This window comes from Alternaria burnsii (assembly GCF_013036055.1).
Source record: "Alternaria burnsii strain CBS107.38 chromosome Unknown 726, whole genome shotgun sequence".
Classification (NCBI taxonomy): Eukaryota; Fungi; Ascomycota; class Dothideomycetes; order Pleosporales; family Pleosporaceae; genus Alternaria; species Alternaria burnsii.
The window spans coordinates 300,522-318,639 of NW_024066126.1; the positions used below are offsets into that span (position 1 = coordinate 300,522).

General features: G+C 53.4%; 4 protein-coding genes across 4 annotated transcripts; 3 read left to right on the forward strand and 1 right to left on the reverse strand.

Annotated features, from left to right (window-relative positions):
• Positions 1-1,108: 1,108 nt before the first annotated feature.
• Positions 1,109-2,259, forward strand: GT037_010264 (alcohol dehydrogenase; the record flags this gene model as incomplete). The annotated part of the gene is made up of 3 exons (XM_038935311.1): positions 1,109-1,226; positions 1,279-1,425; positions 1,475-2,259. The coding sequence occupies 3 exons, from the start codon at positions 1,109-1,111 to the stop codon at positions 2,257-2,259; spliced, it is 1,050 nt and encodes a 349-aa protein (XP_038782107.1).
• A 469-nt stretch (positions 2,260-2,728) lies between these two features.
• On the reverse strand, positions 2,729-5,170 carry GT037_010265 (sentrin 17; the record flags this gene model as incomplete). Its single annotated transcript, XM_038935312.1, has 2 exons — positions 2,729-5,023; positions 5,075-5,170. 2 exons carry the CDS (start codon positions 5,168-5,170, stop codon positions 2,729-2,731), a joined length of 2,391 nt encoding a protein of 796 aa, XP_038782108.1.
• A 481-nt stretch (positions 5,171-5,651) lies between these two features.
• On the forward strand, positions 5,652-6,905 carry GT037_010266 (serine threonine-protein phosphatase pp2a catalytic subunit; the record flags this gene model as incomplete). Its single annotated transcript, XM_038935313.1, has 6 exons — positions 5,652-5,813; positions 5,881-5,922; positions 5,973-6,078; positions 6,125-6,658; positions 6,708-6,780; positions 6,833-6,905. The coding sequence occupies 6 exons, from the start codon at positions 5,652-5,654 to the stop codon at positions 6,903-6,905; spliced, it is 990 nt and encodes a 329-aa protein (XP_038782109.1).
• Positions 6,906-7,459: 554 nt separating this feature from the next.
• On the forward strand, positions 7,460-17,870 carry GT037_010267 (uncharacterized protein; the record flags this gene model as incomplete). The annotated part of the gene is made up of 13 exons (XM_038935314.1): positions 7,460-7,910; positions 7,963-8,063; positions 8,109-8,170; positions 8,328-8,358; positions 8,883-9,284; positions 9,338-11,635; positions 12,306-12,738; positions 12,798-15,776; positions 16,174-16,251; positions 16,296-16,330; positions 16,568-17,041; positions 17,434-17,571; positions 17,634-17,870. Coding segments are annotated over 13 exons (7,719 nt in total), but the record flags the coding sequence as incomplete, so codon positions are not given.
• Between the last annotated feature and the right edge of the window lie 248 nt (positions 17,871-18,118).

Below are 18,118 nucleotides of genomic sequence, written 5' to 3' on the forward strand. Positions count from 1 at the left end.
GACATGGCCCCGCTAGATATGGTCCATTCCGGGGAACTGCGCTTTCGTGGCGCGACGGACTGGCTATTGGTAGGGCATTAACGCACTAAGCGCTACTGCAGGCGGGTGGCTGGAAGCTGAAGAAACTCGATAGCTGAAGTGCTTCATTTTCTCGACGCGCTCGATGAGGCGAATGCAGCGTGATAACTATGCGCGTTGGGGGTGTTCGAGTTCAAGTTTAGTGACGCTGTTTCTGTTGCCAAGCTGCGTCATGAAGCTTGATATACAAAGCTAGTATTTCTCAGTCGCGCCTTACATGGTATCTTGCAAGCTACAAAGCACATAAGTGTGCATTGTAAGCCATATTAGAAATGGCCCGAGGGATCATGTAGGCTACATTCGGTTTTCGTAATAGCATTGGAGAAGCCGCAGTCTACAAGAAAAGCTACTCACCATCCACCTAGTATACCGCAGCAATGTAAAGCCGACATAATCAGGTAAGCACAATTGCCCCGTCGGTTGCATGTTCACTAACGAACGTGTCGCGCATAGAAGGCAGTGGAAGACAGAGCGGGGCATGAGTAGGCGCGAAACCACGCGACATCCTCGTGTTTCTTTACCAGCGGACCCACCTCGACTACATTGGGCTTACAAATGCCGCTTTCAGGAACGAGCTTTGCCGATGTCTGCCATGTTTGAACGCTGTTCCATTCTTTACCCTGAACCTTCGCCGAAGATCCGAGTAATTCCCGGCGATGCAGGTAAAGCAGCATTTGCCGCACTGACGGATCCGACTTCTAGACCGGCGGTTCACGAGCAACACCGCAACAGGCAAGCCGCTATTGGATCTTCCCCATGGTACCACTCATGTACCAAGCTAATCGTCTAGGATAGCCGCAGTCTACAGGGGAGCTAGGCTGTGACGTGAAGTGAGCTAGCCCCTGTTGTTGTTGCGTCACTATTCGGACCTTCGACCACCCCACATGCACATGGCAGTACATAAAAAGAGCAGACACCGTCATGGCCGAGACGTCATAAAGCTCCCAATTTTTCTTGAGGACTTTAATTGAAATATCACGACGCCCGCTCTCCAAAACCAAATCATTCATCAAACACAAACAACTACAACATGGCACCATCAACGACAAAGGCATGGACGGTCCAGGGCCAGAACGGCTTCGACTCTCTCACATTCAATGAGCAGGCCAAGGTGCCTGAGATTGGAGACAAGGATGTTCTCGTAAAGGGTATGTACAATCCATTGAGTGGTTGTTCGCCGCAATGCTGATCGATTGACAGTTCACGCTGCGTCGCTAAACTACCGCGACCTTATCATCCCCATGGGCAAATACCCCTTCCCAATGAAGGACAACACTGTACCCGGTTCAGACGGTGCTGGTACTGTAGAATCGGTCGGCAAGCATGTCACACGCTTCAAGCCTGGAGGTTCGTATTTTTCTACACGTGTACAGATGCACAGTCTAACATATCTCAGACAAGGTGGTCACACTCTTCAACCAGGGCCACATTGCCGGCTCCCTGGACGGAAAATCTCTTGGCACAGGCCTTGGAGGCGCCATTGATGGCACTCTCAGAGAATACGGCGTCTTCGATGAGGCTGGCCTTGTCCAAGCCCCGTCCAACCTGAACATGCTCGAAGCCTCAACTCTCTCCTGCGCCGCTCTCACGGCCTGGAACGCTCTTTACGGCCTGGAGTCACGCGCTCTCAAGCCCGGTGACACAGTCCTCACACAAGGTACCGGCGGTGTATCAATCTTCGCTTTGCAATTCGCAAAGGCAGCCGGCGCCAAGGTGATTGCTACTACGAGTTCCGCAGAGAAAGCCAAGATTCTGAAGAAATACGGTGCCGACCACGTCATCAACTACAAGGAGACCCCCAACTGGGGCGAAGAAGCTGCAAAGTACACACCCAACGGCGCAGGCGTACAGCATGTTGTCGAAGTCGGTGGCCCGACCACAATGGCGCAATCTCTCAAGGCTGTCGCTATTGATGGAGTCATCTCCATTATTGGCTTCATTGGTGGCGGTGGAAAGGAGCAGCCTACATTCCTCGACTGCTTGAGCAACATCTGCACTGTACGTGGTATCTTGGTGGGTTCCAGACTACAGATGGAAGATATGTGCAGGGCGATTGAGGCCAACGACATACATCCTGTCGTCGATGAAAAGGTGTTCGAGCTCAAGGATCTCAAAGAGGCATACCAATACATGTGGGATCAGAAGCACTTTGGCAAGCTTACCGTCAAGGTCGCTGCTTAGAGTTTGGGATGTAGCAAATAATAATATACGAATTACTTCACCACCCACAGCAACATGAGCTCTACATGATGTGAGCAGAAATTACAAACATCCGGAGAATGGATTAGTGCTACGCTGAAGTATCTACGAGAACCGCCCAGAAAATTCCTTACGGTTGTATCTGGATGCAAGAACAAAAAGAGCAAAAACCATCCACTTTCGAAACATGCGTGCCATCTGCCATCTAGGCGAAGAACAAAAACAGAATAGAACAAAACAAAACAAGAACAATGCCTCCCAACTATGCAAAACAATCATGCCACTGAGGCGATGGGTATCATGGGGTATCAAGGTCGTGACCGTCGTAAAGAACCTCGTAAGCGACCGAACACCATGCTATGCGCCGCAAAACAATCCCAAAAAAAGTCCCAGCCAATCAGTAATGTAAAAATGAAAGTAAAATCCGTGATTTTGAATAATGAAAGCTTGCTCACTCCAGTTCGGTAGTAGGCTGTCCGGCTAGCAGAGTGGCTGCAATACGCTTGCGCGCGTCGTCCATACCGTTAGTAGCAACAACGCGGTCAGGGGCATCGCCACGGATAAGGACCAAAGCATTCATAAGAGTGAAGACACCGCAGTCGCTTCCGTTCAGCTGCTGTCCGCTCCGCTGGGAGGTTTCTTTGGTCCATTCCCCAGGAATCCAGTGTTCGCCAAGCTCCTTCTCGAGGTACGCCACTAAATGGTCGATGTACTTCTGTCCGTCAAGGCCCATGGAGTCCAGGTACTCGATGGAGCGTTCCTGGGGATAGACCACAAGCAGGCGCCAATGTCCTTTGTCGCAGATGGGGTAGAGGATAAGGTCAGCATCTAGGTATTGCTTGCCTTTGAGCTGGAACCTATTGGTCCAGCGCGAGGTATCGGGGGTCTGATACCAGAAGGACGAGAAGGCGTGAAGTGGAGGTGCGGGGCCGTTACGTTTGTGTGCAAAGCCCATCTCCTTCTTCTTTGCGGCGACAAGAATGGACAGATATTCGTTGACAATGTTGTCATTCAGCCAAGCCCTCGGATCGCCGTTGAAGTCCCGAGGCAACAAGGTCGCAAAGTCCCGAGCATACAATTTCTCTTCAATGACCCACTGGCTGGCGTTGCGGCCGTGGTTGGTCTTTGCTGCGGCATCTTGCAGTATCTCTTCTTCTCCAGCAGAGAGCGGCGCGACAAGTGGTCTCGGCGGCGGTGGTGCCAGGGCAAGCTTCCTCTGTACTTCTCTCTGGAGATCCTCGAAAAGCTCTAGTGATAGCTGGGACTCTTCAAGCGATTCATCTGGGGCATTGAAAGTGTCTATAGAGACACCGCGCCATCCACCGTCCTTGGCAGGAGAATCGAAAAGCGTAATCTTCGGGCTACTGGCTGGTGAAGAGCCGGAAGAGGATGCCGCCTGACTGCCGTCTGATGCGCCACGGTTAGGATTCTGGAACACATCATGGTAGTTCTTGACCGGGCTGGAGGTGATAGTCTCTAGCGTGGAGTCGAGCATTTCGCTAACTCTCTCATCAAAGTAAAAGGGCTTGCATTTAGCATTCTTTTCCCAACGTACTCCCTTCCTGCGCGGCGGAGTAGGTGCATCAAGAAGAAACGACAAGTCGTTTTCGTATTCAAACTCTGGGGTAGCAAGCACAGAGTCAACTTGCATCGGCGAACCATCAGTTTCTGATGGAGAGTCGTGAGGTTTGTGTGTGTGTGGCGCGGGAGGAGATGCATACGACAAAGCATCTGTAGTGGAGGAGTCTTCAATGGCTGCCTCGGGATTGGTTTGAGGCGACTGGGTCTCGGCAAAACCTTGTTCCGCAGACTCCGTCAGAGGCGCGGCCTGTCTGCGCTTGATATCATTGCCAAGCTGCAGCTTCAACAGCTGGCGTCGCATAGGTGTAACTGTGGGCAGTTTGATAGCACGCTGGCTATTGCGGCTTGAGCTGGGGGTTGCTCTTGCGGATCCTTGCGCAGATGGTGTAATATGCTGAGAGGTATGGGCAGTAGGAGACTGAGAAAAGAGCCATGCCGGAGCTGCATTGTCGCAAGCAGGCGATTCGTATGCATAGTCGTGCGACTGGGGAGACGGGGTTGGGCTCGCTGGTGAGTCAATCTGAGTGGAGTCCCAGGACACGTTTATGGGAGAGCCAGTCTGGTAGTTCCGTCCCGGGGTGGACGTGAGAATGTTGTCGAAAGAGAAGTCGACATTGACATCGAGGGATGCGTTTGCGCCTTCAGAGTCGCCAAATTCGGGCTCGAGGGATGTGTTCACGTTGTTGAAGTAGCCGCCTGCGGGTGTAGTCTCTAGTCCGTAATCTTGTGTATTGGCTGGTGACGTATGTCGAATTGGTGAGTCGCGGAACTGACGCGGGCCCAGGCTACTCTTCCACGACTGTGACGCGCACGCCTGCCTTTGGTGTTCGCGACGCGTTTGGTTCGCGCGCGCGCGCACTGAAGGGGAAGGTGTCGCGTACTCTTCATCTGCCACGCCTGCAGCAATGAAGCGCTTCTTGCTGGAGCCAGTCGAGGAGATGATCGGGATCGCCTTGATCGTCTGCCGGCGGAGGTATCGGGTTGCGAGGCGCGCTGGAAGTGAGAGCAGGCTGGCAACGCTGACGGTTGCAGCCCACTTGCCGAGCGTGCTGAAGAGAGAGGCGCGCGGAGGTATGACTTCCTCGGTGGTGGTGGTGGTGTCGTCTTGCGGCCATCCTCCTGGAACATGCAGGTATGCTTCGGAGGAAGGTGCGGTGTGCTGCGCCTACCGTCGTTGTGAGTTTCATCCAGGTCAATACCTACAGCGAGCACTTACCTGCAGTTGTGGAGCGCCGGAGCCATTGGCAGTGACCACTGGCACATCCGCAGGCATGCTAGAGAGGTAGGCGCTGTATGCGCGTTTTGCGGGCATTGTTGCTATTACTTGTCGCGTTGGTGGTTGCGATGGGCAATAGTGACAATCAAGTGTGAAGTGGAGAAAGGACGAGGGTCGCGGTTGCTGCACAAAGCTGCCCGCAGTAGCGTCCGCCCAGTTGTGCACGGATCCCAGCGGCAGTTCGCGCTAAATCCTCTGCGGCTCTTGGTACCCGGCGCGGACAAACGATTCTCCGTTGCGGCCAGCGCTCCCAGGGCTGTATATGCCTGCGGTGCGTGGTGTTGATTTCCCCCATATTCCTGTCATAGACCCTGCTGCCGCCCTTGATATCCCCTTGTACGCCACACCGTCTCTGATTATACCATCCCTCGAATTGAAAGTCGCTCCCGCCTACTGCCTCCATTCGCGTCTGCTGCACGTCATTGGCCGAGTTTGAAGGGCAAGAACCCCTCGACAGCTCTACACCACAACAACCGATCGTCCACCCCACCTACATCGATCCCGCCGCCCCGCAACCATGGATACCAATATGGAGGACGTCAAGATGCCAGAGCCCATGCAGCTGTCGTCTGCCCCCACGTCTGAGCCGACCACAATCCCCACGCTGGATGGCTGGATCGAGAGCCTCATGAGCTGCAAGCAGCTGGCCGAGAGCGATGTGCAGAGACTATGCGACAAGGTATGCGACATGGCCTCGCGCAGAAAAACTGTCCATATTACATCTTCTGACGAGCATTGTGCTACAGGCCCGCGAGGTACTCCAGGACGAGTCCAACGTACAGCCAGTGGTACGTACCATCCCCCCCTGCGACTCGGATATCCACTTACCTTGGTACAGAAATGCCCCGTCACAGTCTGCGGTGATATACATGGCCAGTTCCACGATCTGATGGAGTTGTTCAAGATCGGCGGCCCCAACCCGGACACAAACTATCTCTTCATGGGTGCGTTGCCTGCCCCAGCGGCATTCATCCATACTGACATCAACAGGCGACTATGTCGACCGAGGCTACTTCTCCGTCGAGACTGTGACCCTTCTGGTCGCGCTCAAAATTCGATACCCCCAGCGCATCACCATCCTCCGTGGCAACCACGAGTCCCGTCAAATCACCCAAGTGTACGGCTTTTACGACGAGTGTCTCCGCAAGTACGGCAACGCCAATGTGTGGAAATACTTCACAGACCTTTTCGACTACCTGCCGCTCACTGCCTTGATCGACAACCAGATCTTCTGTCTGCACGGTGGTCTCTCTCCTAGCATTGACACGCTCGACAACATCAGGGCGCTTGACCGCATACAAGAGGTGCCTCACGAGGGACCAATGTGCGACCTGCTCTGGTCCGACCCAGACGACAGGTGCGGCTGGGGAATCTCACCCCGCGGTGCAGGATACACGTTCGGTCAGGACATCTCAGAGGCCTTCAACCACAACAACGGCCTGACCCTAGTGGCACGTGCTCATCAGCTAGTCATGGAGGGGTACAATTGGTCGCAAGACAGGAATGTCGTGACCATCTTCTCGGGTAGGCTGTTCCCCGTTCCGTCCCTAATTGCATGACTAACATTCTACAGCACCCAACTACTGCTATAGATGTGGCAACCAGGCCGCGATCATGGAGATTGATGAGCACCTGAAGTACACCTTGTAAGTTTTTCACCTTGCTGAACATCGTTGCGCTTCTCTAACGCAACCACAGCTTGCAATTTGACCCTTGCCCACGTGCTGGCGAGCCCATGGTCTCACGAAGGACCCCCGATTACTTCCTTTAGATGGGCTCTCAATCTGGACTCTTACCGCTATCTTAGCACAGCGCTACACTTGAAGGCATCACTGAATACACTGTGTACGATTGCGTTCCTGGTCACCAAAGCCGTCAGAAGTGGCGGGAGATGCGTGACACTGACGTGCTCGCTTGAAGTAAGGCTCGCACTGTCTAGAAGACCCCAAGAAGCCATACTAGAGACGCGTGGGAAAGTTACAACAGGTTGTGATGTAGCTTGTGCACAGACTTATAATGGTGGAGACTTGATTGCAGTGCTTGGTACTCCCTTTTTTGTGAAGAACGTCCGATATTCTCGATTAAATCTTGCGTCGAGACTGATGATTTTTATGGCGATATCGTGATCGTGTTGTTGTCGCAGTACTGCAAGGAAGTGTTCCAAAAAACCAGACGGTCACGACTTGGTGACAATGTTCATTTCAGACTGAATGCAGACTTGTGATCCGTTCAGAGACCCAATTGTTGTAATTCAGGTCCTCTGGCATGGACAATAAAGTCAACGTCCGGCGTGTCCGTGGCTGACGATACAACCGGCAATGGTAGCTGAGTCAGCCACATCTACTGGTGCAACTCGAACTTTTGTCCACCGCGAACATCTCGAGCCACACCACAGCGCCCACCATGTCTCTCACATTCTTGCGACTTCTTGCGCGGCCCTCGGTCCTCTCCATAGCCCCATTCGCTCCGGTGCGATCAACCCGACCCTCAATTGCCGCCACCGCTTTCCAGCACAGCACACCGGCTTTCGCAGTCAGCCCAGCACCAGCATCGCGCGCAAACAAATGCACATTAATACAGGTCCTGCGACAAGGGCGGATAGCGCAGAAGGCGCGAAAGCTCCGATCGCCACAATTGAGGGATAGGCCGGAGCTGAAGGGCGTATGTCTGAAAGTGGGAACGACGAAGCCGAAGAAACCCAACTCGGGCGAGAGGAAGATTGCGAGGGTCAGACTGAGTACGGGCAAGGTCATTACAGCCTATATCCCAGGAGAAGGTATGGAAGAGCGGCGTGGAATCAACTGGCGGAAAGACTAACCAGTGGTTAGGGCACAACGTCCAGCAGCATTCAGTTGTCATGGTACGAGGTGGCCGCGCGCAAGATTGCCCTGGTGTCAAGTACCATTTGGTCAGAGGAGCGTTGGATCTGGTAAGACATACAGCGGTCAATGTCGACGATGCTAACAGCTTGTAGGGTGGTGTTGGTAGCCGGATCACCTCGCGGTCCAAGTACGGAACAAAGAAGCCCAAGACGGCGTAGGCGGAAGCTGCTGTGGAGTGTATATGATTGTACCATACCCGCATCAATGGCGTTGGAATACGGAGAACTTGGAAATGCCATGTGTAGTCATGCAAGGTGCGTGATTTGGGAACTCGCGTGAATCATGATGCTCGACCTGTCACAGCATACCAGGAAGCCCGTTGTCATCAAGTGCACGCTGAAGGTATACGCTGCTACTTTGTCTGCAGGTTTTCCAAGCACAACAAATTATACACCTTCAAGGCCAGCTTCGCCTAGCTATAGTTTCAGGTGTACAATTGGAGACACGAGCTCACTCGTACCCGACTAGTTTTTAGCACGTGAATTCATGGTATCCATTACCATTTTAAGGAAAGACTGTGGTGTGTTTGCGAAGAAGCTTGTGTGACGTGTTGTCCTCTAGCCTACTGCACCTAAACGCAAACAATCTATCCTATCTCCTACTACATTAGTATAAGGCATCGCCCATCTCATTGGAGTAAGTTTCGTGTGCTGGGTACAACCTATTCGACAAGCTCCATACCTCGGAGGTGGAGCGGAGGCTTACCCATGCAAGTAGCTGCAGCCCGCACGCTCGGGTCGCGTCATCCCCACGCTTCACACGGCCAACTTGCGGACCAAGCTACCACCCACCCTCAAGCATTCCCATAACGCTTGACACAACTGTTGCTGCGAATTGTGTCTACTTCACAGCTACCATGTTTCCAGTCGAATAACTGCCTAATCCCTTCGACGTTTCACGTAGTTCTGGTTCTACTCGGATATCCGCAGTCGTCGGCAATGGAGACTCCCGGCGCGTTTGCCAACGCGACTTCCTTCTTGCCGTCGCCGGCGGACTTGCTCATGGCACTGCCGCGTCTGTTCTCCAAAGCCAGCTCTCTTGGCGACATGATGCGCTCGGGCGGAAGCGTTATCGCAGAGCCGACAGCCAACTTGACTAACAGCACCATGACAACTGCAACCCCTGGCTTCGTGCAGGAATCCATTGCTGCTGCGGCTTCGGCGGCTGCAGCACCTGAGGGCGACATGACAGTATGGCAGGCCTTGAGGAATGTAGCCGCCTGGTTCAGCTACATCACTTCCAAATGGGCCATCGCAACCTTCGCGATCGTAAGCCTAAACTCATGGACTCTGCACTTTTCGTACTAAATACATGCTCGCAGGCAATCATCCTCAACAGAACTCACTTCTATGGAAACAGCCGCGTTCCGCTATCCTTCGACCGCCTTTACCTCCGTTTCGCTCTCTACATCATGCCCCTGGTTCTGTTTCTCTACCAAGCACAGAGCATCCTACGAGCCATACGATGCCAAACCTCGCCAGGGTGGTCGACAATGCAATATGGAGCGGACGAACGGCAGCTGGACACAGACTTTGGCGGCGAAGGCGGTTATCTGTGGCAAGTCGCATCGGCGGTGCTCTTCTGGGAAACCACCGAGGACTCATGCCGAGCTGCAAACATGCTACCCATGGATCCATCAGGCACGCGGTCCTCTGGGTCACTAGCGCTTCTATGGCCCATGTTTGTGACCCTCGGGTTTGGTCAGTTTGTCGATACCCTGGCGTGCGCCCTGCAGGGAAGACGTCCGATCCAGGAAGTCGGCATGACCATATTTGAACATTCGCTCGCATTTGCAGAGGCAGAGGCAGTGGTGACGAAGCCGCTGGCGGTCGACTCCACACGCTTCTTCAAACCAAAGTCGGTCTTCACCCCAGACGGCACCTCCCTCATGATTCCAAGGTCGAAGCTTTCCAGGATGGCCAACGTGCCGCCAGAAGTATTGTTGATATCTCTCATCTCTAGTGTAAGCCACTTCGTAAGCAACCTGTTAGCAATTGCTGGGGTGCGCTCGAGATGGCGATTAGTGACGACTACGATGTGTGGGCTAGCATACATGTCAGCTTTCGCCTGGAGTTGTGTCCGTCTCACCAGGATGGTCACTGATCCAGATCACTACGTGGGCATCTTGAGATTTCCCACTGTTTGCATCATTGGGTTCATCCCACACCTGCTGATACTCGTGGGCATCGCAGTGTGCGCACTAATCTACCTCTTGGCTTTCCTTGTTACCGTAATATCCCCGCCTGCAGGACGCACCGAAAATCTGACATTGGGAGAGAGGTTCTCTTTGGCCTATGGTAATCTACATGCCAACATTCATCTATCCTCGATCACGCCCTTGACCATCAATTGGCACGAAGACTTCTACACCACTATACTCAAGGTAGGCTATGTCATCTTGACCTCGGCGAGTGAAGCCGTGTTCCTTAACGAGGGAACCAGAGTCAACGTCCATGCAATGACCTGGCTTGAAAAGCAGAGATTACAGGAACTGCTTGCTCGACGGCGAAAAACCCGAGAGATGATCACCAACATCCCATCTGAACTCAGAAACGATACGTTTGCGCAGGGCGTTGAGGTGACTGACGAGCTTAGTGATGTCAGGACGGATACATCATCGTCAGGCTACGCAAGAGAGCGCAAGACGCGAGGTGTAGCCTCTGCAGATTCTTCTAATGCCATGGGACAGAATGACCCCGCGCTCCAGCAACGCAGTCGCTATCTCCAAACGTACCAATTCTTCTTCCGCATATCAAAGTTGATCGTCCTCAGCCTTGCAAAGATCACAGACTGGGCATTGGCCAAGGTGGGGATCAGCTACCGGCCTAGATGGCTACGACGTACTGTGGGACTTGGTGATGATGATGGAAAGATGTATGCTTCAGCAGCTGGAACAGGCCGATACCAAAACCAAACTACATCAGCAAAAGAGCCATGGCTTACCATGGATGACCGGTCCCGGGTTCGTCAGAATCGAGACTTCGACGTGGAGTCGTTCGCGAAGGAGAGGCTCCGACAGAGTGGCTTTTACTCTCAACCAGATGCCGAGGACTCAGAGAATCGTCTCGACGACTATTTGTACTCCTGGTGGCGCAACGGTAGTCTCTGGAACGAGGTTGATAACAGCCGGGACTATGTTGTTCCACAAGACGACGACACTACGAGTGTCGTATCCTATGCTACCACGACAGACAGCGACGAATGGTCGGACGTTGAGGATGGCCAAAGGACGCCTACACGCGATACCTACCAGCGGAGTCGGGAAGAAACACCCTTGGCTGACGATGCGTTGGATTTCTCCCGTCTTTCTCGACTCCTCGACCCAAAGACCAGGGAAGATCGAGAGGAAGCCAAGCTGCTGTCACGCCATCTCCAGAGCTCCAACATCATGACACGCTCGCAGTACCGCAGGGCTGTGGAGCGCGAAGAAGCCAAGATCCTAACAACATCACGCTACAAAATGGGCGATAGTGGCAGCATGTCTGCAGAAGAAGAGGAGCAGCTTCTGGAAGACCTCATCCTCAGTCGCCGGAGCGCGGCTGCACCGCAGGGCGCGAGCAATGCTGGGAGCTGGGACATGGGAGCAGAGGGCATGGGCTCGGAGGGACCACAGTGTGTGGTTTGTCAGATGTCGCCAAGGACTGTGCTGGTATGGCCGTGTGGGTGTTTGAGCTTGTGCGACGATTGCCGGGTGGGATTGGCGTCGAAAAACTATACTGCGTGTGTATGCTGCAGGACGAACGTGGCCGCATACTCACGGCTGTATGTGCCTTGATTATGACTGTTGATCGGTTGGCGTTTTGTTCTTGGCTGTATATATAGATGATTCACACAAAGAAGCCCCTTTCTTCTTAATTCTACCCTAAGCACTAATTGGTCCTAAAGGCATACATTATGACCTTTCTGCTAAAGTTGACCTCGAAATTGCGTAGCTTTTGCGAGTAGGAAAGACATAACAAGCTCCTGTGATGGTGACTCTTTCTTTCGGAACTTATCGGAATGGACCAGCTAATAAGATACTAAGCGGTACTCGTGACGTTTCTACGTGCCAGATGCGAAGGTAATAGTGGGTCTGTTGATGCGATTTGCCAGTGCCATCGCTGTTGCTACCCCACGTTCGCAGCTTCCATCTCGGAGTGGCGATCGTCATATCAGTCACTACATTTCTTATCTTGGCAACCCCAAACCGAGTCATCAACTTCACCCCCAAACTCTCCTCGCACCAACACCACGAAACCATACACCCTCGCGAACGCATCCATTCACTTTGACTGAGCACTGCCATCCAGCTCGGTCGACTGCCCTCATCCACGAACCATTTCCACAATTTTATGCAGCCAGAGCCTACAAACGTATCACAAAACGTTTCCCACGTACAGACCTTTCCCGACCCCGCCACCGCATCCCAGCATGGACAGCACCGCAGCGATGACTTGCAGGACCCTCTGCAGCCTCACTCGGGTGAGCTGTGGGGAGAGACGGGAACACCGCCCGATGCGACGCGTCCACACAAGGCCAGCAATGGAATTGTCGATACTGTGCAACCAGACGGACTGAAGCGCATCGCGTCCCCCTCACCGCCACCGAGGGATAGAATCACTGAATACGAGAATGCGCTGAAGATTTCACCACGGAAACCTGCTGATGGGCCCCTGTTCGAGATTATCAAGAGTAGCAAGAAGCCTAGCGACAAGAACTCTCCTATCTCAAAGCTGCCAAATGGTGTGTACAACGCGAGACTGACAGTGCTTAACATTTGGACACAAGCTGACCTTGCGCAGAGGTCTTGATTCACGCCATTGCCCACCTGTCGCCGAACGACCTTGCTGCCGTTTCCCTTGTCTCTCGCCGTTTCCATGATGCGGTCACCACCCCACACGCCTGGCAGGTGGCTTTTGGTCGCTATTTTCCCGGCCCCCTTTCGCTTGAAGATGCCGCGTTCCGCTCAGCTCTTGAGGGCGATGGCTTGGTCGTGCGGTCAGAAAAGAGACGCTTCACTAGGCTTACGGCATTGGCTTCGTGGAGGAGTGAGTACATTCTACGCACCAGACTCTTGCGGTCGCTCGTTAGAGGCAAGCCTGTGCAGGTCCCCTCAACACCATCCCGCGCTGCTCAGATGCAGACAGTCACCCCAATGATAACCTACGATGCCAAGACGTATACCATCATAAATCACTTGCAGGCAACGTTTGGCTCTGGTCTGAACAAGAAGATGCCGCGTTTCATTCATGGTGCAGACGATATTGGCATGGTGACCAGCAGCGATCCGACGACTGGTAAAGTCGATCCGTGGGGACAGAGCGACCCCCATTTCTACGGTCAATTTTCAGAACGCTTTCCTGGTGTCGCTGAGTGGGGACTGGGCTCCGGAGAGGTTGTCGGACGGCCCAACATCATGGACATATCGCAGCCGTATGGCATGATCTATGGCCAGGGCTGCCCAGAAGGCTCCTGTTACTATCGTTCCCTTGAGGAGATGCGCGGTCGCTTCGTAGCTGAACCCAGCGATTTCTGTATGCCAGAAGTCGGTATACCGAAGCTAGGTATCGACGGTGGTGCCATCTGCAGTGTCTGGATCGCCAAGTCGAGCACAATCCCCACGCTGTCGGAGGGTTTGATTGGGATGATGATGGGCTCTGCAGCTGGTGTCGTCAGTGCTTGCAGTATTGGTACAGATGGTCTCCGTACATCTCGCGTACAACGTGGCGAGCTGACTGCGCGCTGGGTCCTTAGTCCAGGCGTACCCATCATCGCCATCGCCGTAGACGAGCAATACTCAGCCAAGCGCTATGCTCAGAACCGCATTTGGGCGGTCGCTCTGAACGCTCTCGGCGAGGTCTTCTACTTGACCAAATTTCCAACTCGCAGCCAGGCCCCAAAAGATGACATTGAGCAATACTCAGAATATCTAGGCTGGCTTACTGGTCGCAGCGTGTACTGGAATCTGGTAGAGCCTAGCCGGCGCACTGCACGACCAGATCCATACAGTGACGCTGATGTTGACGGCAGCTACTCGCCTCGAACATCGTGGGACGGCATGTGCTTGAGCAAAGAGCAAATCATCGCCGAGACCAGAGAGATACAACAGTTCCTTCGCAAGGAACCTAAGCATTTCCGAAAGACGTGCCTTGGATGGGATATGCGCCGAAGACTTGAGGTCGATTTTGCTGGCGATGACGGCAACCACGCTGGAGAGGCCATGGTTGTCTTCGAATGCGGGCTTGAAGAAGGGGACGTTGCGGACATTAAACGTTTCACTCGATGCAAGACTGACCAAGAAAAAAGTACAACTACCTCGAGTCGTATCATGACGCCTCAGCCTGCGCCGACTACATCCCTGTTCGGCGGTCCAGGCACGGGAGCTCTAGATTCTTCTTCTCTTCGCCAGCGTAGTTCTTCGTACATGTCGACCACGAGTTCGCCAGAACGAGCAAGCCCGTCCGAAGAAGAATGGAGGTGTTCAAAACTCACTTTCGGCGGCTTCAAGAGCACCCAGCTTACCACTACCACTTTAGACGTCTCTACTTTCGCCACTCTAACCCTATCTGAAGATCCCGCGCTTGGTTTCTCGACTTCTTCCACTGCGTCTTCGCCCTACGCTTCCCCAATGTCAGTTGCAAGTCAGCCTGCATCTCCCTCCGACATTCCTGGTCAGCGCGCGAGATTTGTAGCTGCTGGCACCAAGTCTGGTGTGGTGCTGCTTTGGGATATCCGGGCGCCCACATCGCGCTCGTCCGAGTATACAAACAACGTCGACCCTCTTCGGATCATCTACACCGATTCACCAGAGATCTCATGCTTGGCTGTCACCTCTCTTTATCTCGTAGCAGGCGGAAATGACGGCCTGGTACAGGCATGGGACCCGCTGGCTTCGAGTATGTCACCTATCACAACACTTCACTCTCGACACGCTTCGCGTGCTCGGAGACAGCTCGTACAGGCTCAAGCCTCTGTCCAAGGAGTCGGCATCAATATGTTCGCTGCCGGTGCCGTATGTCTGGACCCTGATCCGACTGTCTTGCGAGGCGCAGTATCGCTAGGCAATCAGCTTCGGTTCTGGAGTTACAGCTCATCTGCCGCTGACCAGTACAGAAGCAGCAAACGTAGACTTCGAAGAGCTGAACGCGGAAGTAACAGCACTGCCGAGCGCTTTGCTGGCACGGGCAGAGTCAACTTGAAGAACTACATCGCCAACGAGCATTCTGAGCTAGAGCGTGACAGGCAAGAACGTCAAAAGCAGGCCGAGCGCTTGGCTGGTCGTTTTGGTACGGAGCTATTGAGCGAGGACGAAGCTTTGGCATACGCCGCGATGCTTTCCCAGGAGACCATGGAGGCGGAGGAGCTGCGCCGCATCGAGCGCGAGAGTAGCGCCCTCAGCAGTGAGACTGTAACGCCAGAGCCGAGCAGTCAAGCTCAGCCTTTGTCACCTGCCGTCAAAGATGATGAAGAGCTGGATGCTGACATTGCTGAAGCTATTCGTCTCTCTCTTAATGAGAGCTCTGGTGCTGACATGTATGAACCCGCCACTACGCCGCCTTCCGCGTTCGACATTCCAATCAAGTATGCCAAAGGCAAAAAGTCTCTGCCGTCACGTTCTCAAGGCAGCACCCCCAGAAAAGACAGGAACACTGCTGGATCGAGCAACGAGAGCGAGATGTCGGATTTGGAGTTTGCCATGCAGTTGAGTCTTGCTGAAGAGCAGAGTAGGAAGGATGCTGAAGACGCTTTTCCACCGCTTAGTCCAGCGGCTGGCAGCAAGGGTAAGGGGAGGATGTGGTAGTGTGGACGGCTAGCTGACTGGCTCTCCTGGGCGTTTTTGTTTTCATTTCTTCCAGCCTTCCTGATCCTTGATTGCTGGATTTCTTCACTTCATCGCTCGGCAAGCACGTCACCAGTGTCGCCTTGTCGTGCTTCGTTACACCTCGGAACGGGTTGATCTTTGTGCATTTGCGCTTATTCCGACATGTTTATTGTTTGTAGTACGAAGAAGTTCATCTCTGGCCGATTCATCCAAAGGTAGACACTGTTACTTTTCTACTCAAATTGTAACAGTCCTGCGTAATCTTCCAGAATAGGTTTTGCGCTTGGAAGTAGATCTCGTAAGAAGGACTTTCTCGTAGATAGCCTGGTAATATTTTTTCCACATGCTCAAAATAGTCCTGGCACCCGTCCCTGATCAGTACGACTCGACTTTATTGGCACTTGTCTGCTTCTTCATTGTCCGCTCTCAATGCGGTTAGCTGGGCGCCTTACCGCTCATACCCCTGACCTTTTTGTAGGCTACCACCACGATGTGCTGTCCGCCTTCAACAAAGTATGAATGCAGTAGCTTCGGAGAGTATTTGTTCGTAAGAGTTTGGAACCTGCAAAGTGATCTCGACTCAACGGCACCGGAGTGTTTTGTCCAACAACAGTGAAGGGTCCTTGGGATATACTTTTCTGTGAAACCCTCAGCGTGCTGCATCCACGTTTGGGAGACCAGGTGAACGGGCTTCGAGAGCCTCTCGTCTAAGTTTTGATACGCTCGACAACTACGATACCAGTCTCACAGGAGCGCAGAGCTTGCTCCACATCAACCCCAGAGATGGCTGGGCTATCAATCACATCAGCGTTACTGTCCCCTATCAATAAGCTTCGCGGGAAGTCAAATCCATACCAGAAATCCGGCAATGCCAACAGAACGTCTCACCCCTCAGATACACCCACCAGCGACGACCTTCTCGCTGAAGCACGTCGAGCGGCTGGTCGTGATCCCGTGACTGGACAACGAACTCCGGGCCCCACAAGCAAGAAAGCGAAGAAGCAAAAAATGTCCTTGGAACAAGAGCAGCAGGCCGCAGAAGAACAGAAAGCGGCATTCCTTGCTTGGGCAGCAAAACATCCACAGGCGGCTGGACGACCGTACGAGAGTTACGAGGCTTTTGTTCGGGAGATGGTGGCGAAGCGGACAGGGAGTGTTGCGCCTAGTGGTCGGACGGAATACTATGCGCCTCAGCAGACGGTGGAGGAATACTACTCGACGGGTGTAAGATATTAGACTGTTGGCGCGAACCGAATTTCTTTCTGCGGCGGCGTATGGTTTCCTGAACGGCGCAAATGAAATGTAAGGATGTCTTCTGTTGTAGGCAGCGAGCTTGGAGCAAACCAAGTTGCCCAATGTAGTCGTAGGTAAACACGACACGCGATGAGCGACTTGATCTTACCTTCCTCAGCTCCGTCCACTCCTACTTCATCATTCACTGCTGCAAGACAACCCACACTGTCCTGCGACTCTCCCACGTCCCTCTCACGTCTCTTTCAACAAATCGGCATCATGGGTTCAGTGATGCTACAGCACCTCCCCTCCGCGTGGCACGTCGATCAGGCCATTGTACGCTCCTCCTTGCTCACTCTGTGCCGGCCGCTCACACTACGTAGCTCAGTGAAGAGGCCCGCATAGTGTGCCTCCGTTTCGGAAATGACTATACGCCCGAGTGTATGGAGATGGACGAGATGTTGTACAAGATTGTTGACGCAGTCAAAGACTGGGTTGCCATCTACGTCGTCGACAACAAGGTGAGGTCCCGTCCCTCGCCTGTGCTGTCGTCCCTCGCCTGTCCATGCTGATGTTACAACAGCAAGTCCCAGACTTCAACGCCATGTACGAGATCTACGATCCCTGCACCGTCATGTTCTTTTGGCGCAACAAGCACATGCAAGTCGATTTTGGCACGGGCAACAACAACAAGATCAACTTCCCTATCGGCACGAAGCAGGAGTTGATTGACATCTTAGAAGCCGTGTATAGGGGAGCGAGCAAGGGGAAGGGGCTTGTTGTCAGTCCGAGGGACTATTCAACTAAATGGGCATACTAGTCTGGACTTTGGGGTATGAGAGAAAACGAGGTATCAGGGGACACAAAGCATATCCGACTGATCCAGAGCACTGCAAGTCTGATGAAAGCAAGAGTGGTGATGAGTACTTTTCCAACTTGGTCTATCAAACGGCATCCTTGCCAACTATTACCCACAGCGAAGCAAATAGGCCTGGGCAGTCGCCAGAGATTTTACGCAAGCCAACCAACGCCATGCCTGTTATGCAGTAACCCCGCAAGAAGAGCAGA